The sequence below is a fragment of the Cyprinodon tularosa genome, unplaced genomic scaffold (genome assembly GCF_016077235.1).
Source record: "Cyprinodon tularosa strain WSP-4 unplaced genomic scaffold, ASM1607723v1 ctg497, whole genome shotgun sequence".
Classification (NCBI taxonomy): domain Eukaryota; kingdom Metazoa; phylum Chordata; class Actinopteri; order Cyprinodontiformes; family Cyprinodontidae; genus Cyprinodon; species Cyprinodon tularosa.
Genome location: NW_024039226.1, coordinates 93,586 through 119,113, shown reverse-complemented (window position 1 = coordinate 119,113; position 25,528 = coordinate 93,586). Strand labels below are relative to the sequence as shown.

The 25,528-nt window shown below is 37.4% G+C and overlaps 1 protein-coding gene across 1 annotated transcript in view; it reads left to right on the top strand.

Annotated features, from left to right (window-relative positions):
- Positions 1-21,113, top strand: part of LOC119794900 (radixin) — a 75,125-nt gene extending 54,012 nt beyond the window's left edge. The window contains exons 4-15 of the mRNA XM_038302666.1: positions 4,620-4,715; positions 6,304-6,426; positions 8,444-8,595; positions 9,345-9,428; positions 9,620-9,766; positions 10,036-10,132; positions 10,214-10,377; positions 11,558-11,688; positions 16,262-16,422; positions 16,624-16,716; positions 16,957-17,166; positions 20,659-21,113. Of these exons, the coding sequence (XP_038158594.1) occupies positions 4,620-4,715; positions 6,304-6,426; positions 8,444-8,595; positions 9,345-9,428; positions 9,620-9,766; positions 10,036-10,132; positions 10,214-10,377; positions 11,558-11,688; positions 16,262-16,422; positions 16,624-16,716; positions 16,957-17,166; positions 20,659-20,823 (1,623 nt within the window). The 3' untranslated portion in view covers positions 20,824-21,113. The remainder of the gene's footprint in view (positions 1-4,619; positions 4,716-6,303; positions 6,427-8,443; positions 8,596-9,344; positions 9,429-9,619; positions 9,767-10,035; positions 10,133-10,213; positions 10,378-11,557; positions 11,689-16,261; positions 16,423-16,623; positions 16,717-16,956; positions 17,167-20,658) is intronic.
- Positions 21,114-25,528: the final 4,415 nt, after the last annotated feature.

Genomic DNA, 25,528 nt, shown 5'->3' with positions numbered 1-25,528 from the left:
AAAAGGGGGTCCAACCCGTTACTAGCATGGAGTACCTAATAAAGTGACCGGTGAGTGTATTTTCATATGCTGATATCAAACTGATTTTTAAAAACGCGGTATCGATCTATTTTACTTTCAAAATCTCGTGAAATTTCATCGTTCTGTTACAAACTCTCGTGATATTTTGCTAATTCTTGTGAGATTTTGTTAGTAAAATAGATCGATACCGCGTCAATAAATCAACATATAAAAATATGGAAAAATTTCGTGAATTTTCGGGGGATTTCATAGCATAACGATGACATATAGCAATATTTCATTAGTAAAAGAGATTGATATGGTGTTTTTAAATGGCAATATATCAGCATATGAAGATATTGGGATATTTTAATGTATCAATATTTTTTCCCTTGTCTTTAGAAGTTTTTAAGTCTGTAAAAAAGAAGTTTTTGAGGAAGAAGAAGTAGTATTTTTTTTTTTTAGACTTTAGAAACTCAGAAGCTGATCAAATATCGGGTTAAATATCGGTGGGGTGGCCGATGTCCGATATTCAGTTTTAAGGCCGATACCGATAGGGGGCCGATTATATCGTGCATCCCTAATTATTTATGCTACGTTGGAGGATCTTTCTAGAAAGGACAGAATTATTATCAGATTCAACGGGCATGCTGTAGGCATTCCTAGCTTTTATAAAGTTCATATCAATATCAGAATTAAATCGGGTTGACCAAAATTGACGGATATATTGTGATATAAGTTCTGGCCATATCATCCAGCCCTAATAATAATAACAAACGATAGGATGAGTGTCTAAAATAATCTACTTTTAGCATCTTCTAAAATACTCTGTTTTGCACTAAGAGACCTTTTAACAGGCAGAATAAATGAATAACAGGACATGCAAATATTTACATGTAATAAAGTATTTGTTGGCAGTTTTTGTGATACTATCGTAGCTCAGAGATACTGCAATGATGAGATATTACTGAAATATCGTGCAGCCCTGATTGTTGGTTGTTGCTGAGGGGTTGTACCATTTGGTGCTCGGTATTTTTTAGGTTGGTACTGGGTTTGCGGCGCCATAAACAACGAGCCTTTTGTTTTACCCCGGACTGTTAGGAGGCAGAAGATGGATGGAAGTGTTAGTTGTATTGTGTCCTCCTTTGCGTGTTTGTGGGTGTGTGTGTGTGTGTGTGACTGTCTGGGAAGTAAAAGGGCAGCTTTCAGTGTCGTTTCATGTCAGACTGTGCAGGGTTGTGGTGACATGGAGGAAGGAAGACAGAGAACAATTTCTTTGTTTTCTGCTTTTGTTGGTGCTCTTTTCTGACTTCTGCTTTATTTTATTTTGTTGTCAAATTACACATTAAGGCTGCTTGCTGCAAATATGTTCCCTTTTTTTTATTCAGATATACGTATCCATTTGTCTTTGTCAAAATTAAAATTTCATTGTAAACAAGCTGCTTCTGAATCTTTCTAAGGATAAGAATTAAATCAATTGGGTTGAATCTGAGTTTAAAGTTTAAGGGCAACAAGGCACCTATTTAATTGAATTCCTGGAAATTCTACTATTTGTGGATGTTACCAGGATGGATTAGCATCCAGGGTTAAGTCCCTGAACCCTCGTTTCACCCCGGCTGTTTCTCTTGTGCATTTCCATTGCTGGGGTTAATTTAATATGAATTACACCCACGACATGCAAAGGGTCTCAGTCTGTGGGGGAGGGAAATGGAAAGGCTGTTGGTATGTGTGTGGTTGGGGGATAGTGATATTCTGCAATAAAACTATAACCAAAGTTTTGTGGCAGCTGTTGCTTTTTATGATGCCAGTGGTGTCGTTCCAAACAGTTTGAAAAGCTGCAACTGTTGCAAAGTGTTTTTGTAGAACAAGCTTTCATAGCACAGGCAAGAAGAGTTAAAAAATTGGTTTAATCTTTATTTCTAAAAGAAGTCTTCTGATTATTCTACACTTTGAAACTAAATATAATAACTTTTAAAGAGAAGGAAAAAATAGAACATTTAACCTCAGATTTGCTAAATAGAAGTTGGCCGATTTCTTTCATACTTGGTTGGTTAATGATTCCGATTTTTTATGTGTTTTAATCGTTTTACTTGCATTTCAGAATATTAATGCAGTAATACTTTTCATATAACAAAGGTTTGGAACATCTTTTTCCCCTACATCCCCATAAATGCTACAATACAGAATGAAGCAGAGTGATGAAATAGGGGACCCTATGTCCTCCAGATGTCTAAGCCTATAGCAGCATAACCATAGAGATAGCTCAAGAGTAATCAATAACTTGCGTCCCTTGAGTAAAGTAAGGATCCTTAACTATTCTTTCTACAGTGTATTGTTAAATGAGGAAGTTATGTTCCCTAAAAAGCTGTTGTGCCTCGGGGGCTCCCTCACTGTTCTTTTCCTGGGAGCAAGTTATTTACTACTCTTAACTCAAACTGGGTAAAAACATGTAAAAAGGACTATAAAAACAGGAGTAAAAAAGTAAAGTTTATTCCAGATCAGGTCGTTACAGGACAGAGAAAATGCTTGGAGTTTGCACAGCTGTGGGCTCAAAAATCACGTCTGAGAGCGTCCGGCAAAGATTGAGCCCTAAACAAGGTCATCTTCTCCTTCTTATAGCTCATGAGTCTATGTGTTGCATCAGGTGGATGCTTAGCTGTCCGTATCAGAAACTGACACGCCATCAATGCCCTGACCTATAAGCATCTTGCCTCTATTCCTCAGGGTTGCAGATAGCTCTTCTCTATCAGACCGGCTCCAAGATGTGCCCATATCCTGTGTATTTTTAAAGACACAAAGGCTGTCCTGATTAGATGACCTCCGTACACACAGTGACATCCACCATGTTAAGGAAGGCCTTCCACTCTGTCTAATCTGGCTAACAGAATAACAATTCACATGATGTATAAAGAATAAATCTAACCGTATACTTGTATTAAGGTACTGCATCACCCATGAACCAGCCCTTAGTTTTGGCTAAAGATGGTCTCATTTTACCATATACCAGATTTCCATGAATGTGAAGGTCGCCCATTGATGAAAAAGGCTGAAGAGCTACATAAAGAGCCTAAGCTCTCTCAAACACGCACTCATGGAAATAAAAAAGGCCATTGTCATCAAACAGATCTAAGCTGGCCTGAACTCCGCCTCTTTGATTAGCAATAATTACAAACAGTGTTTTGTTTTTTATTCCTCCTCTGTGGTCCACTTTTCACTCATCCTTTCTTATCCTGAATTCATTCATCGCCTTTCATGCTCCAAATGCTTCACATTACATCGCCTGTTTCACGGGAGGATCTGTACGTAGGAGTGAACATGTTTCAGTAAATGTCAGCAGTATCCCTGCTAAATAGCAGATTTAAATAGGCTATTTGAGTAAATTGGGTGCTTATGTGATTATTTGATTTGCATGGATTTTTAATTTGTTGGTGTGCTTCTTTCTGACGCATAAAACAGAGTTGATTACACAGTAAGACTGTAAATTGTGTCCATATCCCCTCTGGGAAATGGGTTGAGGTTAGATGGTTGTGTGTTTGGAAAAAGAAAGGAAAAACATAACAAGTAAATATAAAGGAATGTTCAAGGGCTTTTTAACTTCTTTACCAAACTTTTAGTCATTGTCATAAACTTATATTTCCCAACTTTTATTATGCTACAGCAATAGTCTTAAGTGAATTTTATTGAGATTTTGATTTGATGTGGGAGATAAAAACAAAAAGTAGCACAGTAAATATGAAGTGAAAAGAAAATGTTACATAACATTAAGCTTTAAGGGGAGAAGCTGCAGAGCTCAGCTGAGGAACTATTTGCAGTTCGCTGGAAGTTAAACATGTAAAAGGAGTTCTGATTGGATCAGGCCGAAATCTAACCCTTTGGCTTACATGGAAAATACTGCGTGGCAGAAAACTCACTCTGAACACAACCACAAACACTTTTTACCCACAGCAAGCCATAGAGGAGGCAGTGTCATGCTGTGGGGCAAAGGTTCAACTTTCTCCAGGGATAACGACAGAGATGGTGCTACCTTGGAATGGTTACGATCAAAGTCTAATCATGTGAGAAAGACCCAGTAAAGGTGTAATTGCAGGAAATGGAGATTCTACAAAATATTGAATCAACTGTTTGCCACAATTTACAGATTTGTAAAAAAATAAAAATTATAAAAAACCCAAAAGGTCTCCATTCCATTTTCTTTCCTCTTTACAATTATGCACTACTTTTTTAGTCTGTTGCATTAATCAAGTTTTTGTTTGAGGTTTGGAATGTAACAAACGATGAGCCATATTTTTGGAAAGCATTGTCATTTTATTAAACTGTAATCATTTCGAAGGAACTCAGTTCTACATACCTGGATATGGATCTGACTGCTTTGCTTTGTTCTTTAAAATGTTTACAATTCCCAATTTTTATGAACTGGCATATTATGATTAAATCAAACTGAGATTATTTTTATATAAAAACTCCCAAAACACAGATTAAGAATATACACAGTGTTTTTGATTGCTTGTTGAGATAAAGCCAGTATCCTAGAGAAACCCTCCCCAGGCCTAATAAGCGATCTCTAATATGACTCAGGTGAGGTGTCTCTAACTGAACTAAAAGCATTTCTATTGTTTCAGGTGGTGAAGACTGTGGGTCTGAGGGAGGTCTGGTTCTTCGGCCTGCAGTATACAGACAGCAAAGGCTACGTGACGTGGCTCAAACTTAACAAAAAGGTGAGAAACCCCTCCCAGATACTCTACATCTATCTATCTATCTATCTATCTATCTATCTATCTATCTATCTATCTATCTATCTATCTATCTATCTATCTATCTATCTATCTATCTATCTATCTATCTATCTATCTATCTATCTATCTATCTATCTATCTATCTATCTATCTATCTATCTATCTTTGGGTACCCTTATTAATCCTATTTTTTTTTTATTTCTAAATATTTGGGTGTTTGCAGCAGCTATTGCAGTTTGATACATAAAATAACTGATGGACACAGTAATATTTCAGTATTTAATTGAGGTTAATTGGAATAACAGAAAATGGGCAGTATGAATTAAAACAAAATTTGACAGGCCCAAAAATATTAGACCTCAGCAAAAAAGAGATATTAATATTAAGTAGATCCTCCTTTTGCAAAAAACAACAGCCTCTAGTTACTTCCTGCAGAAATAGCTTCCTGGATCCTGGATGAAGGGATTTTTGACCATTCTTCTTTGCCAAACAATTTCAGTTCAGTTAAGTTTGATGGTCTCCAAGCATGGACAGCCTGCTTCAAATCATCCCAGAGATGTTCAATGATATTCAGGTCTGGGGATTGGGATGGCCATTCCAGAACATTTTAATTGTTCCTCTGCATGAATGCCTGGGTAGATTTGGAGCAGTGTTTAGATCTTTGTCTTGCTGAAATATCCATCCCCGGCGTAACTTCAACTTTAATTCAGACGGTCCTTTAAATGCAAATGGCCTTTTAATGTAGGGGACCCCAAAGATGCTTTTTTATTAATGGAAAAACAGAAGGTAAAACTATGGAGGACCAACTCTGCCATATTTAAAAATAAATACAGAAATAAATAAATGCTCAATAAATAAATAAGCATACAGTTAATTGCCACCAAAAATTCAATAAACAAATTAATGTAGGTAGAAATTAAATTATACAGTGAGACATAAATGTATATAACTCTTTTAATTAGCTTCTTTATTTATTTGTCTTTGTAATATTTACCTCATTTTTTTTCTGTCCTTTATAATCTTCAACTTTATTTTTTAATTACTTATATTTTTAAGTATTTATTTATGTGAATGTTATGTTTTTGTCTGTTTTATTCTTCCTTTGTATTTTTTTACCCTAGATATTTCTTCGCCGCTATTTATTTCTGCCTGCCCTTTTTACATTTCTGTCTGCATTTCTGCCTCATTATGCAAATGAGGAGGGGGCGTGTCCTAGAGAGTCTGTTATAAACCCCATCCAACCCCGAAAACCCGGCAAGTGCCGGCAAGTAGAAAAAAAATAAAATAAATAAATAAAATAATAAAAAAAAGAAGGGGGGGGGGGGGTTAGCCCGAAATGAACACTTTACATTGAGACTTGTTTACTAGTAAGAAGGGAGATTTGTAAGTTTGTCAAAATAACTCAATAGAGGGTCCCATACTTTCTTCATGAGGTTTTAAGTGACCCCGGAAGCATCTTCAGATGTAAAAGTTATTTTATATCATTTGCTCTTAAATCTGATTTTAACTAAACTTTATACATGATGGAGTGGTATGAGTGAATAATAAAATGTCTGCCTGTTTTATTTAGGTGACCCAACAGGATGTTAAAAAGGAGAATCCTCTGCAGTTTAAGTTCAGAGCAAAGTTTTTCCCAGAAGATGTTTCTGAGGAGCTAATCCAGGAGATCACACAGAAACTCTTCTTCCTTCAGGTACTCAACAACTTGGTTCTTGTTCTCATATCGAGAAATACTGCACCATGAAGCAGCTTTAGTGTGGATATTAATATGAATTAGATTAGTTTAAACTAGATTGAATTGTAGGGATCTGTGACTGAGATCACTCAATCAGCATGAAGATATATGATTTATCCAAACAATTTTCTTCATTACTTGTAGATTAACTCAGTTTAATGTGTCGTCTCTGGGGGGAAGCAGAAATGGTGTTTGGGTCGACACAAACTGGGACACAGAAACCACAGAAATTTGCTCACTTGGATGACATCGCAGGACTATTAACTTCACCTTTCATAATTCACAAAAACTCAGTAAAGCCATAATGAGTTGGTCCAATCAAGACATTTGTCAATGATGGTTCTTAGACTCAACACTAGTCAAGCTAAGGTTGCAACACTTATTTGTTTGCCTTAAGTTGGCCAATTATATGGTGGTTTCTTCCCTGGCAAATATTTGAAATCGTGGCCAGTTTATTATGGTAGGCCGTGCAAATGATCAAATTAACTTGATTTGGTTTTTCACTAATGCTTTAAGTGTTTCACAAGATTTATGACTATGAACAAAAAGAGTGAAGTGAGAGTTTCTGGAGTTTGGCTGCACCTCCTCGGGTGTGTTTCTGCACTCAGCCTCAGGTTTCCTCCAAACAGTGAACAAAGCGAAGCCATGCAGCACAGCGGCCAATAGAGCGATACTGTTAAATTCAGAGTGCAACGTTTATAAAGCAGCTGGCTAATGAAATGTGAGTTTCACCCAACGATCATTTACTGGAACCTCTACAGACTTACATATAAAAGATTGACAAGTGTTCTGTAAGAAGGTCATTGCGCAGATTTATTATCTTAAAGCATTTAGTGTCAACTCTCACAAAAAACACTAAATAAGACAAAATAAGGAGTTAATCTCAAATGAATGTATGCGTTGGTTTTTGCTTTCTGTGTTTCCATCAGAAAGGCCTAATCTACTTTGTAAGCATCCCTTTAATTAAGGAGATCTCACTGGCATTGAAGAAGCATGAGTAATACAACAGCACCGTCTGCTGGATGAATACACACTCTCAGTTTGAGCCGTACAACAAATTTTGTTCATGTGGATCATTTTCCCATCTTTTTTATCGGTGCTTAAAGTGCCTGTAAAAATATCTGTGAAATGTGATAAATCACTGCTGTCATCACCAGCCTCATAAGAAAGGCCCCACCCACCCAATGACACATTGCTGTTAAAAATAATACAACTATCTCAGCACATGTGAATACTGTTTTCATTTGATCTCATATATATTTTTTATTCTGTGTTTATTATCTGCATCTTGCTCCTGTTCTGCAAAAATAAATTCACTGTTCTTCTCTATTCTCATAACATGTCTATAGAGCTAGCATTTGTTTATCCCATATTATACATGGAGTATCAGATGTATTCATGCCAACTGTAGGTTTATAGCACCATGTCACCAAAGAAAACTTGTATCTTAAAAAAAAAACACTATAAGGCAGGGGTCTTCAAGGATTTCCAGGCCAAGGACCCCAAACTGATGGCGAGATGGAGCAGGGACCCCCTAATTATACATATTTTATGAAATTGTGTTATATCAAACTAGTCCTATAGTCACTCTATTACAGATGGAGGAATGTAACGATTCTGATTCCTGGTTGATGGGACAGGTGTTGTGATTGAAACGGTGCCCAGCTTGAAAGAGCCGGGTGTCGCTGAATGTGTGCATTGATGACTGAAAGACATCTTCTGCCTCCATTTATCTGTTTACTACAGTGTGTTGAATTCATGTTAATGTGGATTTAAAGACATTTCAATTAGTGGAAAAAATTGCCGGTGGGAATAAAAAAGAAAAGTCTAATCAGCAAAAACTTTGGTAACCTCCATGCAGTACCTCTGTGGACCCCCTAGGGGGCGTGGACCTCCTTTTAAAGACCTCAGCTATAAGGCAATCAAGCTTTTTCTGATTTTGATTCCTTTTTGATCACGTGTGTCCTCTCCAAAGGTCAAAGAGGCCATTTTAAATGATGAGAACTACTGCCCTCCTGAAACAGCTGTCTTACTCGCCTCCTATGCTGTTCAAGCCAAGTATGGAGATTATAGCAAAGATGTCCATAAGTCTGGCTACCTGGCAAACGACCGGCTGCTTCCACAGAGGTAAAGGAGATAAAGATATAAACTTAAAAGCCTTTTTTAATATCTATAACCAGTAGTGATGTAAACGTATAATAAACTTAAGATTGTCTGTTAATGGTGTATTATTGGATTGCAATTAGTTTCATCTGATTAATTGATAACATCTGCTTAGAAGTTTTTTGGTGTTGTAATCTTCCTCCTTCAATTATACCTTTGTGAATTTTGTCTTACCATGAGTAATCCCCCCCCCCCCCCCCCCCCCCAGGCAAAAGTATTAGTGATTGGCCAAATCAATAACTTCTTACAAAATAAAAACTATTTATTTAATATTTTAATTTGGGCATTTCAATTCTGAGGCATTTTATGCTTTCCATCTCAAATAATAAAAACATTAATATGTTGCCTGGAAGTTAGTAAGTAGTCAAAATAAGTACAAAATAAAATCATTATATAAACTTGTATTTATAAAACTGGAGCTCATGTTGGCACAATTGGTTTGCTTTGGCTTAAGGTGATACATCTTCTGCATTTTTCAAAAGCAGTTCATTGTCATATGCAAGTCTCAAAATCCTAATCTTAGGTCAGAAAAAAAAATGTAAAGGGGTGCAAAGTGGTGGAAGAAGGCCTTTAAATTGTAGAAGGGGATTCATGGTAGCAGAATGCTGCAGATTATTTGCCTTTATCAGTTTTCCTACTCTTGGAATGTTTTCCAAACTCTAAATGAAATGAAAGTTTTCCTTTTTATTTATTCAAATCTTTGCGTTCTGTAGAGTTCTGGAACAACACAAGTTAACAAAGGAGCAGTGGGAGGACAGAATACAGACTTGGCACGAGGAGCACAGAGGAATGCTCAGGTGAGTGTCCCATATGAAAGGAAATTTTAATCGCAGATTTAGTCCTGTTTCAACTTTACTTTTCAAATGTAGTTAAAATTCCAATTTTATTTCTATAATTCAAAGGATTATGGCTGAAGTGCATTCCATCGCTGGCACTAAATCTGTATTAAACCAAAGGAGTATTTCTGGTGATTTGTGATCATTTTCAGAGAGGATGCAATGATGGAGTACCTGAAGATTGCTCAGGACCTGGAGATGTACGGCGTTAACTACTTTGAAATAAAAAACAAGAAGGGCACAGAGTTGTGGCTGGGCGTCGACGCGCTGGGGCTCAACATTTACGAGCACGAAGACAAGTAAAGCTCTAAACTCACACGCATGCAATAACTAGATTAAAGAACAGGTTAGGTAACCTTTGAAGGCAATTGGTAAATGACTGTGAGGTTTGTGGTTATAAACCTGGCAGAATGTGGAAAGCGTCGCTTTTTTGTACTTTTGTATGAAACTGAAAGCTGACTTCAAAGAGGAGAAAAGCGACCACAGCAGAAAAGCTTAAAACACTTAAATTTTTTTTTTATACGACAAACCCAAATTTATTCAACCCCCTTTCGAATTGTCTCCTTAGACTGTCGCCAAAGATCGGCTTCCCGTGGAGCGAGATTAGAAACATTTCCTTCAACGACAAGAAGTTTGTCATCAAACCCATTGATAAGAAAGCTCCAGTATGTCCTCTCTGTAGATTGGTACTTTTCTCTCTTTTGATAAACAAGAATCATTCAAGGTGTAACCCGTGCTTCCTTTAGGATTTCGTCTTCTATGCCCCTCGGTTGCGCATCAACAAGCGGATCCTGGCGTTGTGTATGGGAAACCACGAGTTGTACATGAGAAGAAGGAAGCCGGACACCATCGAGGTGCAGCAGATGAAGGCTCAGGCAAGGGAGGAGAAACACCTCAAACAGATGGAGAGGTACAGTTCAGGCAACCAATTGAGACCTTTAATACGTCTTAGAGCCCAGGTTCAACCTATCCTAATAGGTTGATTTGGTTTTGTTTAGTTTTTCATATGATCCCCTTGTGAACAGTAGGGGGCAGTGTTGCAGCAGAGGAAAAAAAAAATCCTAGTCATGCGCTGCTTTCAAGGATAATAAGAAAAGAACCATTTTAATTTTTTTTCCTCTCTCTGTGTGAAACTTAACATCTGCAAATGAGTAAATAGGTGATTTCATTTGCAACAACCCCATCTATAAACGCAATAACAATCATTTCTACTGGAACCACTAAGCAGACAACAAAATAAAATCTAAATAAGCCCTTTTTTTTCTTAAAATAGGTGCATTTTTTCTTGAACTCAGGAGGAAAGTGAGACATTTTGCCAATGAACAAGACAATTTCAACATTTCAAATAAGAAAAAACAAATGCATTGACTTAATTCAAGTGCATATTATCTTATTATCTTATTTTAAGTGTAAAAATACTCATTCTGTTGGCAAATCATCTTATTTAACTATTCAAATTAAGACGAAATACAATTAGTTTAAGAAATTTTTCTTATATCTAGGTTTTGCAGTGTAGGCTGAAATTTGGAAACCTTTGTTTCCCTTTTGGTATTTTTCCTTCCATCTTAAAACTTATCCAACACTGATTTAATGCTGCCGTTTTCCCCTTAAAATGTTAAAATTGTTTTATTTTTAAACTTGGTTTCCATAGTATTGTGTTTTATTCTTTGATTGAAAAATTCATTTAGAATACATTAGGTGTAATGGTTGACTTAGAATTTGCATAAAAAATGTAGCGCTTCACCTATTTATTATTAAAGTAATTGATTAATCTTTTAATTACTTTTTTAAATTATTTTGAAAAGATACTTTTAGTAAATAAAAATTTCTAAATAAAAAACAATGGTTTCTATTTTTAGTTCTGCCTTAATTAGTCCTGTAAGTAGACTATTCTTCTAACAAATGGCATGTTTTGCAGTTTGTTTACCGCTTTTCAGGGTAACAATTTGAAGGTAATTTCCGTAATCAATCACTGATTCACATCATTGATCAGATTATTCATTTCGGCGCCACAACCATGTGTGTTTTTAATGTGATTCTAACAGATAAATGGATGTTTATGCGGGTGTGATTATTTGTTTTTCTGTCAGGGCGCAGCTGGAGAATGAGAAGAAAAAGCGTGAGCTTGCAGAGAAGGAGAAGGAGCGGATTGAAAGAGAGAAGGCTGAGCTGATTGAGAGGCTGAGGCAGATCGAAGAGCAGACGCAAAGAGCTCAGAAAGGTGCGGCTATAACAAACACCTTCAATCTCCTCTACTGTCTTTTTTTCTTCTTGTCATGTGACGTCTTTTGCAAGTAGAAAACAAAAAACATTTCATTTGACGAACTGAGTCATGGTCTTCTAAATATATAAAGTAGATATTCGTTAAAAATAATAAAAGTGCTTCTATAAAAAATTCCTGAAAAACACTCTGAGAGTGAATGAAACACATTTTTGGTACAACATAACCTTAGAGGCATTAATGCTGTTACTGGCACTTACAGTTTTTAGTTTATAATCCTAAATATAATTGTTAACTAGGCTTATTCACTTTTTAACTTTTCAATTAGCTTTTTACCTTTTTTTTTCTTGACTTTTTTCAGCTTAATTTACAGTAGGTAAATATCATTCAAGGGCTCATCTAATTGGTCAAATGCCAAAAATAGATGTACAGCCATGTAGCAGCATGTTTGCTGAATAGCTGGATAGATCTTGTGCTTCTAGATCTCACTGAGGGACGGGGGTGGGGGGACTCCATTTGTAAGGGGCAAGTGATCAAAAACGGTGACTTGCCCTATAAGAAGTTAAAAATCATTAAAGCTGCAGTCTGTAACATTGAGAAGAGAGTAGACTTCGACTGAAAATTTGAAGAAAAACAGGTTTCACGCCACTCCCCCACCCTCTCTGCTTCACTCATGTCCAAGCTCCACCCCTCTCACAGCATCTGCGCGGCTACCGCATGCGACCAGAAGCGTCCAAGCAGCGTACGCGGCATGGAGTGTGAACCGGTAAGAGAGATAACACTCACCTCCAAGCAGCTAGATATAAGATGCTGGTTATACCAAAGTTTGCCGTGTAAGCAGTTGTCGGCAGGGGCAGTAAGGGCAGTTTCTCTTTCGCTGGTGGCTGTCGCTCCGCCATGACTTCCACGCGCGTCCTCCTGACTGCAGCAGCCGGAAGGCAGTGGCAGGTTCAGCGGTGAGAGGGAGGGGGATTCAGCGTGTGTGAGCTGTGATTGACACTCCATCAGACGCTCCTCTGGCTGTGATTGGTTGTTTTGACTCGTCCCGAAATATTCTTTCCAGATTGAAATACAGGCAGTAGGCGGGACCAATTGAAGCAGTTTTTTTTCACAGGTTACATATCACATGTACTGCTGTCTGGGCATAGGGACAGTTTTAGCCAATATGACAAAAAAGTGATTTTTAAAACTTACAGACTTCAGCTTTAAGTCATTAAATTATTTTGTTTTAAATTAAGGCCTTAAAGGGCATTAAAATTAATTAAATGTGATTATAGTGGTGTTAAAAATGCTTTATTTACAAAAAAAAAAAAAACAATTATAAAAACAATTTCGTCAGATATATTGTATCGCAAAATATATTTGCGCAGAATTGCTTCCGGTTTATCGTATAGCCGTATGTTCGGAAAGAAGCTTGAGGCAGAGAAAAGGCTAGAGCAGAGGTCATAGATTAGCGGACCGGGGTCTGGATCCACCTGCTGGCTAATCTGGACCCAACCATGGGAAAGAAGTGGAAGACGATGAGAAAAAGAAAGCAGAATGCTAAAAAAGCTGCGGCGAACTGGTGGCAGAAAAGTGCTCAAGGTGACCCTGTATATTTTGATTATGTTTGGCTCAACCTGCTGCTGTGAAGCAGGATTCTCCACCATGAACATAAACAAAGATACATCTCCAGGTTCATGAGGCTTTCTGTATATATATATTATTTTAAAGTCAATGTAAAACTTGGATGCATAAACAGCATTTTATTCCAGTCTTAAATGCCGTCTACAGTAATGGATTATAATTAAAAATGTCTCCGGACCTTTACTGGTTATTGATATTCTTTATTCTGACCCCGCTGATTTTCAGTTGGTTACCCCTGAGCTAGAGAACAGGGGAAAGGGCTAATTCAACACAAGTGGTTGGAAAACGAGGAATTCGGGACATGGCTACAGCCTGTCCACGGTAAGATGAAGATTTTGAGAAAGGAGGTGTCGATGGGTTTGAACTTATCTTTACGTTCATTTCACCCACTGAACTATCGTTATTCATCTATGACAATGGAAACTCTGCTTTGCATTCTATGACCCCTTTAACAGCAGGCTTTTTAGCTTAGAGTTTTACCTTGTCTTTAATCTTGTATTTTGTCTGTACTTATTTATTGTACAGTTTATAAGGGGGTCTTATAAATCCATTTTCTATGTTGGATGGCCATGAGGTAATGTTTGTTATTATGGAAAGCACATTTTACTACATTAATCATATAAAAAGCCCTTAATAAATAAATAAAGTTTGACTTAATTTGATTTGTTATGATAAAGGCAGTGTTTTCCAAAGTTTGGGACACAGAACAGAAAAGGATCGACCTCCTCAACTGATAGCAGCTAGTTGGCTGATGTACAGGTTGTGAAGGTGAGATTACATGTGTTTGAAGATGACAGTTAAATTGAGGTTAAGGCTGATTTATACTTCGAAACTAGGTAGTCTGCGTAGGTGTGGCAGTTAACGCAGAAATGCCCCCGCCCCTTCCACAGACAGACGCTGCACCTCTCCCAAATTGTAGGTGACTGCAGAGAGGAGGCCTCTGATTGGTCAAATCTACATCCGCTCTACTCTATGCGTATCTCCTGTTTGGTATCTTACCGGCTTGTTTTGTTTGTATGACCACCATTGTGGAAAACGTCACGTGAAGATGGACCAGCTAGAAGAGCGAGGTGCGTGAGAACGCTGGGACCCTTTTTCCACTCGGATCCCCGCTCTTTTTCACCCTCATGTCCCTCTGTTGTCTGACAAACTTGCCCCCATAACCTCACCACCTCGGCCATATCTAGATCCAAAACTAGTTGGGGATTTTCTCCTCTTTCGTTGTGGCATGGAATAACATAGTGCAGACTAGGACTGGGCGATAATTCCATAACGATATATATCGATCGATAGACGTGTGGCGCAATAGAAAAAAAGGGAGTCGATAAAAGTTCGATAAAAAAACGCAGTTTTCCTTCCTTCTCATTGTAGCCTATCATGTAGGTTTATGCTAGTCACTGCTTCCTCCCAACCAATCGCAATCACGGACCCAGGCACGCCGTCACAAAGCGCCGCCCTCTCAAACCACAACACAGAGCACATGAAGATGTCGCAGCAAGGAGAGGCGGAGGAAATAGTTCCAAAGAAGGGTTTTTGTAGTTCGCCAGTTTGGCAGTATTTCGGTCATGGCAAGTCGGACAAAAAACAAACCACAGTCATCTGTAAAATGTGTCGGGAACCAGTGAAAACCAAGTCTGATAACACAACCAACTTTTTTTTTTTTTTAATCATCTCAGCCGCTCACACCTGCAGGAGTACGAGCTGTGTAGGCCCCGGCGCACATCTGCATCGTCCTCCGAGGAATCTTCAGGAATTTTGGGGGGGAAAGAAAAATGTATATAAAAAAATACATATATATATATATATATATATACATTCAGTTCTGGGCAGTTTCCCACGTAGTTCTAACAACTGAGAGGAAAAAATGCTGAGGGGCCAGGAACTTCAAAGTAATAACTCGGGTTAAAGCAGGAAACTCAGCTGAACCATAACGAGGTGCCAGCAGCACCTATAGAAGAATATGGGTGAGAAAAAATACCCCATAGAAATGCTAGACTAAAGGGTGAGTTGATTTGGGTTTTTGTTCTTGTTGAGTGGAGTTTACATGGTAACCTACTGTAGTCCTACAATCTTTTAATTACCACAAGCTGATGGTGTACTATTCCCTCCCATATAGGGTATTTATGTATTTGTTATATTTATTTTGGTCACTTTTCTGGTCAATTTAGTTTATTCTTTGTCAGTATTTAATAACATAACTCAGGTCTTTTAAGTTATTTTTCTTTAAAACAATTCTGTTATGGTTAAAAAAGTTGGTTAAATAAATATTTAATTGGAAGTCTGTGTTTGTGTTTTTTATTAAAATTAAATCATTTAGCAATATTATAAAATGTCCAGGCAGAGCTGCACATAAAATATGGTTTCAAATCTTTTCAATAATTATCGATATCGATCAATATGCATTTTTTTTTATCGATAAGCTTTTTTCTATATTGTCCAGCGCTAGTGCAGACGACGCTTCGATATTGAGCATGAATCAAAAATGTGTGCGTCATACCTGCGTCACACTGCTGTGGGAGGATAACCAGCCCTGGCTGCTTAAACGCTTATTAGCTAAAGAAATTCTATAATGTATATGGAATACATGTAATGAATTGGATGAATAGACTCCTGGATGGCTTAAATGTCTCTTCTTGCCAGTAAGAAAACAGCCAGCATGATAAACATGCTAAGGGTGTGGTAGAGATGTTTGCCGAATGCCATCAGTAATTGCTTCACTGTAATTTGTTTGCTTCATTCTCTCCAAGTCATGCCTGAACAAAACTGGCTCAAATTGGCCTATTTGCTTTTGTGTTATTTGTTTCTCTTTCCCTCTGTTAACATGCAAATCTGACATTCATTGATCGCTGATAGCACAGAGAGATGTCCTCTCCTGAAATATGAATTCAAACAGCTTTCTGAACAAAGCTAGTATGTTGAACTGTGATTTGTGCATATCTCTCTGCAGAACTGGAGGCACAGACCCGTCGGGCCTTGGAGTTAGAGCAGGAACGAAAGCGAGCGAAGGAAGAAGCCGAGCGGCTTGAGAGGGAGAGGCAGGCGGCAGAAGAGGCCAAGGCAGCGTTAGCTCAGCAGGCAGCCGACCAAATGAAGACCCAGGAACAGCTGGTATCTGTTCCCACACAACCAAAGACCTTTTTCCCAGCAGCATCATCTATATATGTTGACATTTGTTTATCAGTTTAGCAATATCGTGAAATGATTGAGTATAATAATAATAATTCTCTGTTGCGTTGACAGCCTAATGATTTCAATAATTGCTTATATATAATTGGTTATATTCTTAATGGTATGTTTTTCTTCATACAGGCTGCTGAGTTAGCAGAGTTTACAGCCAAAATCGCTTTACTTGAGGAGGCGAAAAGGAAAAAGGAGGAGGAAGCATCAGAGTGGCAACACAAAGTATTAAAACATGTCTTTTCTTGGGACTAGTTTGGTGGTTCCTTAGGATTGCCCTTAACTATTAGTGCAAATTTCCCTTATAGTGTTCACAATGTTGCATAATCAGTGTTAGCCTAAGGTGAGATGCCAATAGTTATCATATATTCAAATTATTTAATTAAGGTTAGCTCCAAACCCCACTGGAATGTACAAAAACATCTATCCTAGATTCCTTTTTTTATGTATATTTTTTTTCTCTAGGCCATTTCGGCACAAGAAGACCTGGAAAAGACAAAGGAAGAGCTAAAGACGGCCATATCCTCTCCACCAGCGCCTGAACACGACGAGCACGATGAAACCAACGCAGAGGAAAGCGTCGAGCTGCCAAGCGACGGCGGCAGCAGCCACCGCAGCGAAGTGGAACGCATCACTGAGGCGCAGAAGAACGACCGCGTGAAGAAACAGCTCCAGGTAGACGAATAGATGGTAGTTAAGAAAAAAAAGAAACATCTGTAAGTTTTGATAAGGTTTAGGGAACTCCAATCTTACCTCAAAACTAAATATATTTTATGTGATTACAGAGTTGCAGATAATTGTGATCAAAAACAATATTTTTTTGTTGCTCCCCTAAAAAAAAGTTGACAGACTGTTCTGAACCTGGTCGCCCCACCCCTGCTTTTAAAACTAACTCTATCTTGCGAAAGGGCAGTAGCGCATTTGTTCAACCTCCCTGCAAGCGCTCATGATGAACCAATGATAAATGATGAAATGGGTTTCAAAACATGTTTCTGTGAACGTAACATTCTTTAAAAGTCCTTTTATTGGCCTAATTTTTGTGTAGTTTTGACAACTTTCACAGGGTTCCCGCGGGTCCTTAAAAAGTCTTAAAAGGCATTGAATTCTTCAAAATAAAATTAAGGCCTTAATTGGTATTAAAATGTCTTAAATCAGTCTTTCATAGGTCTTAATTTTTAAAACATCATAAATAGGATTATTTTTATTACGATTTATTTTTACAATCTAAATAAAACATTAAAATTGACATTAAAAAAAAAAAAAAAAAAAAAAAACGGCTCGCCATTATTGGTTCCGTCCCGATAGCGGAACCAATAAAAGCGTTGTTGCGGCCAGGACATTTGGGAGATGCGCCATTAACATTTTCTTTGGAAAATATGAGCAAGTGTAAATGTAATGATAATTGGCTCCAGCCAAGAGTTTTCTCCAAGGCTAAAACCAGTAACAGAGGACATATATGAGGCTCAGTGGATTTTGTGCAAGAAGCGATTCAAGCTCAGAACGATGGGAATTAAGGCAGTGGAGTCGCACATGCGAAGCGCGAAACACAATGCGTCAAAATCGAGTTACCGAGAAACAGCCGGTATTTGTAGGTTTTGTTCCACCCTTGTCTCTGCAGGCCTCCACTTATCACCAAATCAAACATACTAAGAAAACGATACGAAGAAAAATAGCTGAAAAAAAGACTTAGCACTGGTTATGTTGTGGCTTTAAAACTAATTTGTTTTGTTCCCTGCTAAAACAAAGTTTATGAATTCAGTTAAATAATTGTTAAAATATATCTGTCATTTGTGTGTTTTTAGCTTTCTTCCTGTATGGGAAGCTTTTCAACATTTGAAACATTAGTGCAGTGGTTTATATTAAAATAAACCTTTGGGTTTAAGCGGGTTTTTCTTGTGTTTCTTGTGAATTTGGTCTTAAATTTTTATTTCAAGTGGCATTAAAAAGTCTTAAAAAGTCTTGAATTTAACTTTCCTTATGCTGTAGGAACCCTGTTTCAGCATAACCAGTGTTTGTGCTGAAATTTGCTGGAAAGATCCCTGGGGGAGGGAGTTCAGATGTCAGTCAAAGGGCTGATGCACGAAACAAGAAGCTTGAATTGTACTGTAGCGGTGACATATTTGAGTGTGCGGCCCGCTGCATTGAAATAATGGCTATTTCTCAATTTGCAAGAACGTGAGTACGGACCTGTGTCCTCACCAAGTATGTTCATGAGAAGAACACAGGAAAGTGTGGACTTGGGGAGAACGTATAAATATGGGTCAATAGGTACAGATGCGTACTCGTGACATCACCACATGCTCAGCTCGTCTAGAGCTGCATTTCTCCTCCTGTTATTAATGGTCTCTAAATAATAATAATAATAATAAATTATGACTTTTGTGTTAGTCACATTATTGTTATCGTTTTCTTTCATTAATCTCTAGATGTTGTAATCTGACTGGAATATGCATGTTTGCCTACTCCTGCTTTCTAAGTTCCCCTACCTGCAAATTTGCTTTGGTTTTATTTTTCTGCAGAAGTTCAATAAAAACTCTTTATAGATCATTTTAGATCAGCCATTTTATCGCTGCGTAGATGATATAGGCTAAATAAGAGAAACAACTGTTGTTATTTGATTTTACATCTTATCGGATTATTAAAATTGCGTTTAATTTTTTTTAATTTCTTTCACACAAATGTAGAGTTTGTAGCCAGTGTCTAAATAACTGTGTTTAACTATATAGATTTTTTTTTTACCTGTGTGTAAAGTCTTTTTTTTTTTTTTTTTTCTTTATGTTAGGAGCAAATGCTCATTGTGTTTGTGTGAGGGAAAGGTAGAAATTAACATCGGGAATTACTGGGTTAACATTTTGACCTATAAGTGGCATCTTGTGCAAGGTAGAATAGTGCTTAGCAAGTATGAGCATCAGTTTCTTGGCTCATTCATTAGAGTTTTTTTTTTTTTTTAAGTTGATTTCCAAAACAATAAATCAGTCTTTTGGTTGTATCCTTTTTGGCGCGTTTATAAATAGTAATCTGTAAAAGGATGTGGGCTTGTTCTCATCTTTGAGGAATTTTAGGCTGAATAACAAAGTACCAAAGACCCTTTCCTTTGTGAAATTGCATTTCTTGCACCATTTCTCCCTCTCTCAAAGATTTTAAACAACCTTTTTGGTTCTAGAGATGACCCAGTCCTTATGCTGTAAAGCATCCCCTCTAAAGAGTGTTTGAGATGGTAAAAAATTGCATTCCTTGATCAGTTGTTATTCATTTAAATTTAAAGTTTCCATATTTTTGGAAGGCATGAATACCTTTTGTAAATGGAAATGATAAAAAAAACATTCAATCCGGAAACTAAGATTTGGGAAAGCTTTATTTGTGATTAAAAGTATTGTGGAGGATTTTTGCGAATTCTTAAAAAGACCCACCCTCTACACAAAACGCATGTGCAAGAGCATGCACAATCCTATTTCTCCTTGTGCGCTTCTACTCAAAAGTTTCTGTTCTCATAGCTCATGCACGCTTACTGTGCCCCAACGTCCGTCCTAACTCCCTAAATCCCTCAATCACTATAAAGGGACTTTATAGTGAACTCAATTAACCGACCGTTTGGACAGAAGATCACTGCTTTTTGCTCCGTTGGTCAGGTAACTCCTCCTCCACCGCGCTGTGCCTGTCCCATCTTTATGAATCGTGAGTCGGGTAGTGACTGTGAAAGCAAAATCCCATAATGCGTTGTGAGGAGAGATCTCCGCGCAAAGCATTCTGGGATATATTTTCACCTTCTCTGAGACCTTTATTTTCTTCCAAACACTTTGTAGACACTTTTTCACTTACGACCCTGGGCCATTTTCAAAGAACCGCGGTGAGAAAGGTGAGCTTCAAAGACTGCCTGAAACCGTAGCTCACCACAGACATACGCCTGATAGTGAGCAGAAAAGATAGCTAACGGGACGAGCACATAGGACGGCCTTACGGAAACATATCAGCAGAATGATTCTCAATTAGGAGGACCACCTATTTAGACGATCCACCAGGAAATAAAAGATCCTCCTCTATACCTTTAATGGTTTCTTTTCTGGATTGCTTTTTTTTTTTATGTCCATTTACAGAACAGAACAAAATCCTCTGACTCTGTTATTTTTGTCTTGAATCTAATTTTCTTAAAATGTGTCTTCCCTCCAGGCTCTGACCTCAGAGTTGGCGGAAGCTCGAGACGATACCAAGAAAACGCAGAACGACATGCTCCACGCCGAGAACGTCAGGGCAGGAAGAGACAAGTACAAAACCTTGCGACAGATCCGCCAGGGCAACACTAAGCAGCGCATCGATGAGTTCGAGTCCATGTGAAGCGCCGACAACAGCAGACAGATAAAAGCTGAAAAGAGACGGTTTGTCTCATTGCCATGTCAGCGCCTCACTTTACTTCTAAAAGCCCAAAACCTGCTTACCACTTCAGGGCTGTTTTTTTTTTTTTCCTTCTGTTCAGGAGGAAGAGCAGCTGTGAGGCTTTTTGCAAGTTCAGCCTCATTAAGGCTCTGCCTGCAAGCAGCTGGCCTATTGCACTCCTTTCTGCTATCAGGGCTCCGCCCTCAACCTAACAAAGCAGTTTTTTTTTTTTTTATTGAGCTGAAAAAAAATTGCAATCAGCAGATGTCCTTTCCCTGTACATCTATGGCTACTATAACGCCTGCATGTGTTGTAACGGAATAATAACAAGAAGCCCTGAGAAAACTTGAGACTGGACTGATATGGATGTGCTTTTACTAAAATAGAAAATAAAAAGGCCATTTGTAGCTGTAGCTCGATAAAAATGGTGGTACGCTTTAATATATGTACTTTTATTTTTGTCTTCAACTTTACATGTATTTCGTTTTCCTTTTTTTATCGCCTTATTTGACCCTTTTTTCTTCTCTTCCATCTCAATTATATGTTTCACTTGTCTGTTATTGTTGCAAAATTGTATTTGTGAATCAGTTTGCAAAGGTCAATAATATGCAAACAAGATTAGCTTATTTTGCATTTTTGTCATTTGTGTTCATTTTGAAATTTGTTTAAAAGTGTATTTTGCCCCATAATAAAGAATGGCTTTATATTTCCAATTATGCAGCAAGAGTATGGTCTTAAACTGAAGTCGGAGCTTATAGAGCAACTTTTTTGTTGGGGTTAAAGCATGATATGGCAGAAACGCATGTTTTTGATGAGCAGAAATCTCAAACATTTTAGCTTGGATTAGCTGCTTTAAGCCAGTTTGCATTTTATGTTATCAAAAAAGTTCAACATGGTCAAATATAACACAGATATGGTACGTTGTGATTATTATTTTTTTTTTAATAAAGTGAGAAATTATTAATGGTTACATATTTTCTTTATATTACCATTTGTTCCCCAGCAGAGAAAATATAATACTTTACTTAAAGAGTTGTGTATAAGTCTGGCATTACGCTCTAGTATGAATGTTTATTCATTCAGCAAATTATGACACTTTTAATGCAAAATTATGACAAATTGACATTAACAGAACCAAAAAAAATTTTATGATCACATGGAATTGACCAAGAAATCATAACCCATCATAAATATATCAGAACAGGTCCAATAATAAACCTTTAAAAAGTGATTTAGATTACATGTTAACATGACTTTACACTGTCATGTCAATGTTTTCCCTTTCCTCAAGTAAAGTTAATCAAGAACTAGTTGCAATTATGTAATTTAGTATTTCAGACTTGCTTAATGTAAAGCCATAAGACATTTTAAACAATAACTTTCCAATTAAAGCGTCAGCTCTCCAAATGACACTCAATGACCACAGTCAAACATTTGTAGACTCCATCTTTATAACAGGTGTTGCATTACATTTATGACAGTGTAATGTTAGTTTTATGCGTACCTCCTTAACTACAGTGTTACTGATAAAATGTATGCTTTGTTCTGTAAATCAAAAACTTCACACTTCATTCAGATTTTTTTTTTTTTTTACCAAATTCAAGTTTATTGTGAAATTTAAATTCATTAAAGAAATCTATATCTGCATAAATGTTCTACCTCAAAATGAACAAAAAAAAAAAAAAAAAAAAATGTCTCTTGTAGAAAGAAGTTTCCTTTTTTATTTTTCAATAAGATGCAATGCTAAAATTCACTGAACAAACTCGACCAAACTTGTTAAAGTTTCAGTAAGGCTTTATGGGTCATGGTTAAGTCACATACACAAACAGCCTAATTTCCCAGAATCCATGTAAAAAAAACACATAACATGCACAATAATATTTCAAGCTTTAAAGGCTTTCAAGTTATTTGTTTTTGTCAATGACAAAACTGCATTAATTCAAATAAGATAAATCGAGCTTCAGCACTAAAGGTCATTTTGGGAAACATTACTTTTTTAAAAATGGGTATCCTTTTGGGCTGCACCGATTTTAAATTGCAACACTTTCAGATTTAATGTAGCATAACTGAATTATTTGTTTCTCATTACATTATTCTTTGTAGGAGCTATAAAACTTTTATATTATCTAACTTTATTGATCACAAACATTATCAGTTGCCACAGTAAATGCTTTTGTAGTATTCAGACAAAGCACCGGCACATCTTTTGCTATAAAAGCAGGGTTGTTGGTATTTGAACAATGGTAAATATATAAATCTTCCCTTTGAATTTATTTTGGTTTAATTTAAACACCTTTAGTCTGAGCATGAAGAAACACTTGAAAGCTGTAACCTATGTATTTATTTGGCTTGTGCTCCAAAAAATGTAAGCCCTCACTTATTTCCGCTGCAGAAAAAGTCTTGTTGAAGCAGGTTTGAAGTGGTTGTTTGACAAAAAACTGACAGCTGGCAAATACATACAACTATAAAAGACAATGTAGAAAATCACATTTGAGAAAGATTGACAGCCTACTGAGGGTAAAGATCAGTATGAACTCCCAGCCATGTGTGCTTTCTCCACAGAAAACCAACTATAAAGGATTGGAACTGTGGGAAAAAAAACAACTCCAAGCTGATATTTGATAAAAGATGATGATGCAAAGAAGCTTAAAGATCCTATTTTTTTCTACTTTTAAATTCTCATTTGGATCAACAGTACAAAATATCATTGCTTGACCAGGAATTAACTACCTTTTCAACAAACCTTCAAATAAGTTTTTTTTTTTTTCTGTAAAATGTGAACTCCATATTTATTCGTATTTGTATTTTGCTTAACTTTAATTTAACTTAATACTTGTTTGTTGCTTAATTTTAACTTATTTTAACTTCATACTTTTTTGCCCTGTAAGCTGCTGGTAACCATAATTTCCGGAGGGAGTCTTTCCAAGGGATCAATAAAATACTAAGTCTAAGTAGATAATCAGCAGGACCCTGCAGAGCTAAATGACATTGTAATGAAATTGAAGCAATGTATTGATTTCACCAGGTATATATCTGACAGCTCCAGAACAATCTGGCTCTTGATGACTTTGACTTTACCTCCATGTTTTGTTAAATCTGGGAGCACGTTTCTCATGTTACTCTGAAATATTAAGGTCTCTTCAATGGTAGGTGTTTAGCTTCATGCTTGCTTCACATCCCTTCCACTGTCCAGAACCTCTCACAGGCGGTAGAGTCTGCTCTGATCGAATCCCCTTTTAATTCAGGCCAGAAATTCATAATGCAAGCATTTAGTCGGGTAGCTAATCCTCATCTAGTCTAGGATAGAAAATTTAAAGGTATAGAGAACGATCTTTAATTTCTGAGTGAATCATTTAAGTAATTTGTCCTCCTAATCGTCAATCATTCTGGTGATACGTGAGGCCGTCTTATGTGCTCGTCCCATTAGCTATCTTTTTCTGCACATTTTCAGGCGTATGTCTGAAAAACTGTCTACGTGTATGAGAAGAAAAGAAAGGCCTCAGAAGAGGCAGGTGTATCCCAGATTTGCTGTCACAACCGCCTGCTGTTGCTACCCAACAGCGGCGACTGCAAACAAAGATGGTGCAGGCACTGTGTAGAGGAGGAGGAGTTATGTGACCAACAGAGCAAAAAGCAGTGATCATCTGTCCAAATGGTCAGTTAATGGAGTTCACTATATAGTTCCTCCTCTATATACTGATTGAGGGATTTAGGGGTTAAAGCGGACGTACGGACACAGTAAGCTTGCATGAGCTATGAGAATAGCAACATTTAAGCAGAGCGTGCATGAGGAGAAATGGGTTCGTGCACGCCCTCGCACACGTGGGCTGGTTATCCTCCCGCAGCAGTGTGTCGCAGTGAGCTTGTCACAGATATTTTTGACTTTTTGACTAATTTAAAGCGCGGCCTGCGCCATGTTATTCCACACCACAATGCAAGATGGACAATCAGGAACTAACTGTGGGTCTAGATACGGCCGAGGCGGTGAGGAAGTGGGGGTTTGTGCGACAACGGCGGGACACGAGGGCGAAAAAGAGCGGGGATCTAGGTGGAAAAACGATCCCAGCATTCTCGCACACCTCGCTCTTCTAGCTGGTCCATCTTCACGAGTTTTTTTCCACCAAACAGGAAGAACGCATAGTGTAGAGCAGATCAATCAGAGGTCTCCTGTCTGTGTTCACCTACAATTTTGGAGAGGTGCAGCATAGTGTCTACAGAAGGCGGGGGGCACATCTGCATAAACTGCGACACACACGCAGACGACCTAGTTTCTGACTATAAACCAGCCTTTAGTGTTCCCTCTGGGAGCAGGTACAGGGTTGTGCATGTGCATTTTTTTTTAAAGTTGAGAGGGCAGGTCTTTTCTAAAATTCATGAAAATCTTCCCCTACACCTTTAATTAATGTTGGTTAATTAATCTCAGTCCTCTTCTTTTTTGGTTTATTTAAATGTACGGTATTATTTAGTCATTTATCCTATTATGCTGACTGACTTCATTCACGCCTGTCTAGTATTTTAGGACAGAAAACTTCCTTACTGAAAAACTGACAACAGTGCCATTTAAGCAACTAGTTAAGTTTATTTCACAGAGTAACTGATATTCTTTGTTAATTTTTGAAACTAAATGAAGAAATTATAAATTTGTTTGCAACAGAAATTGACAGTT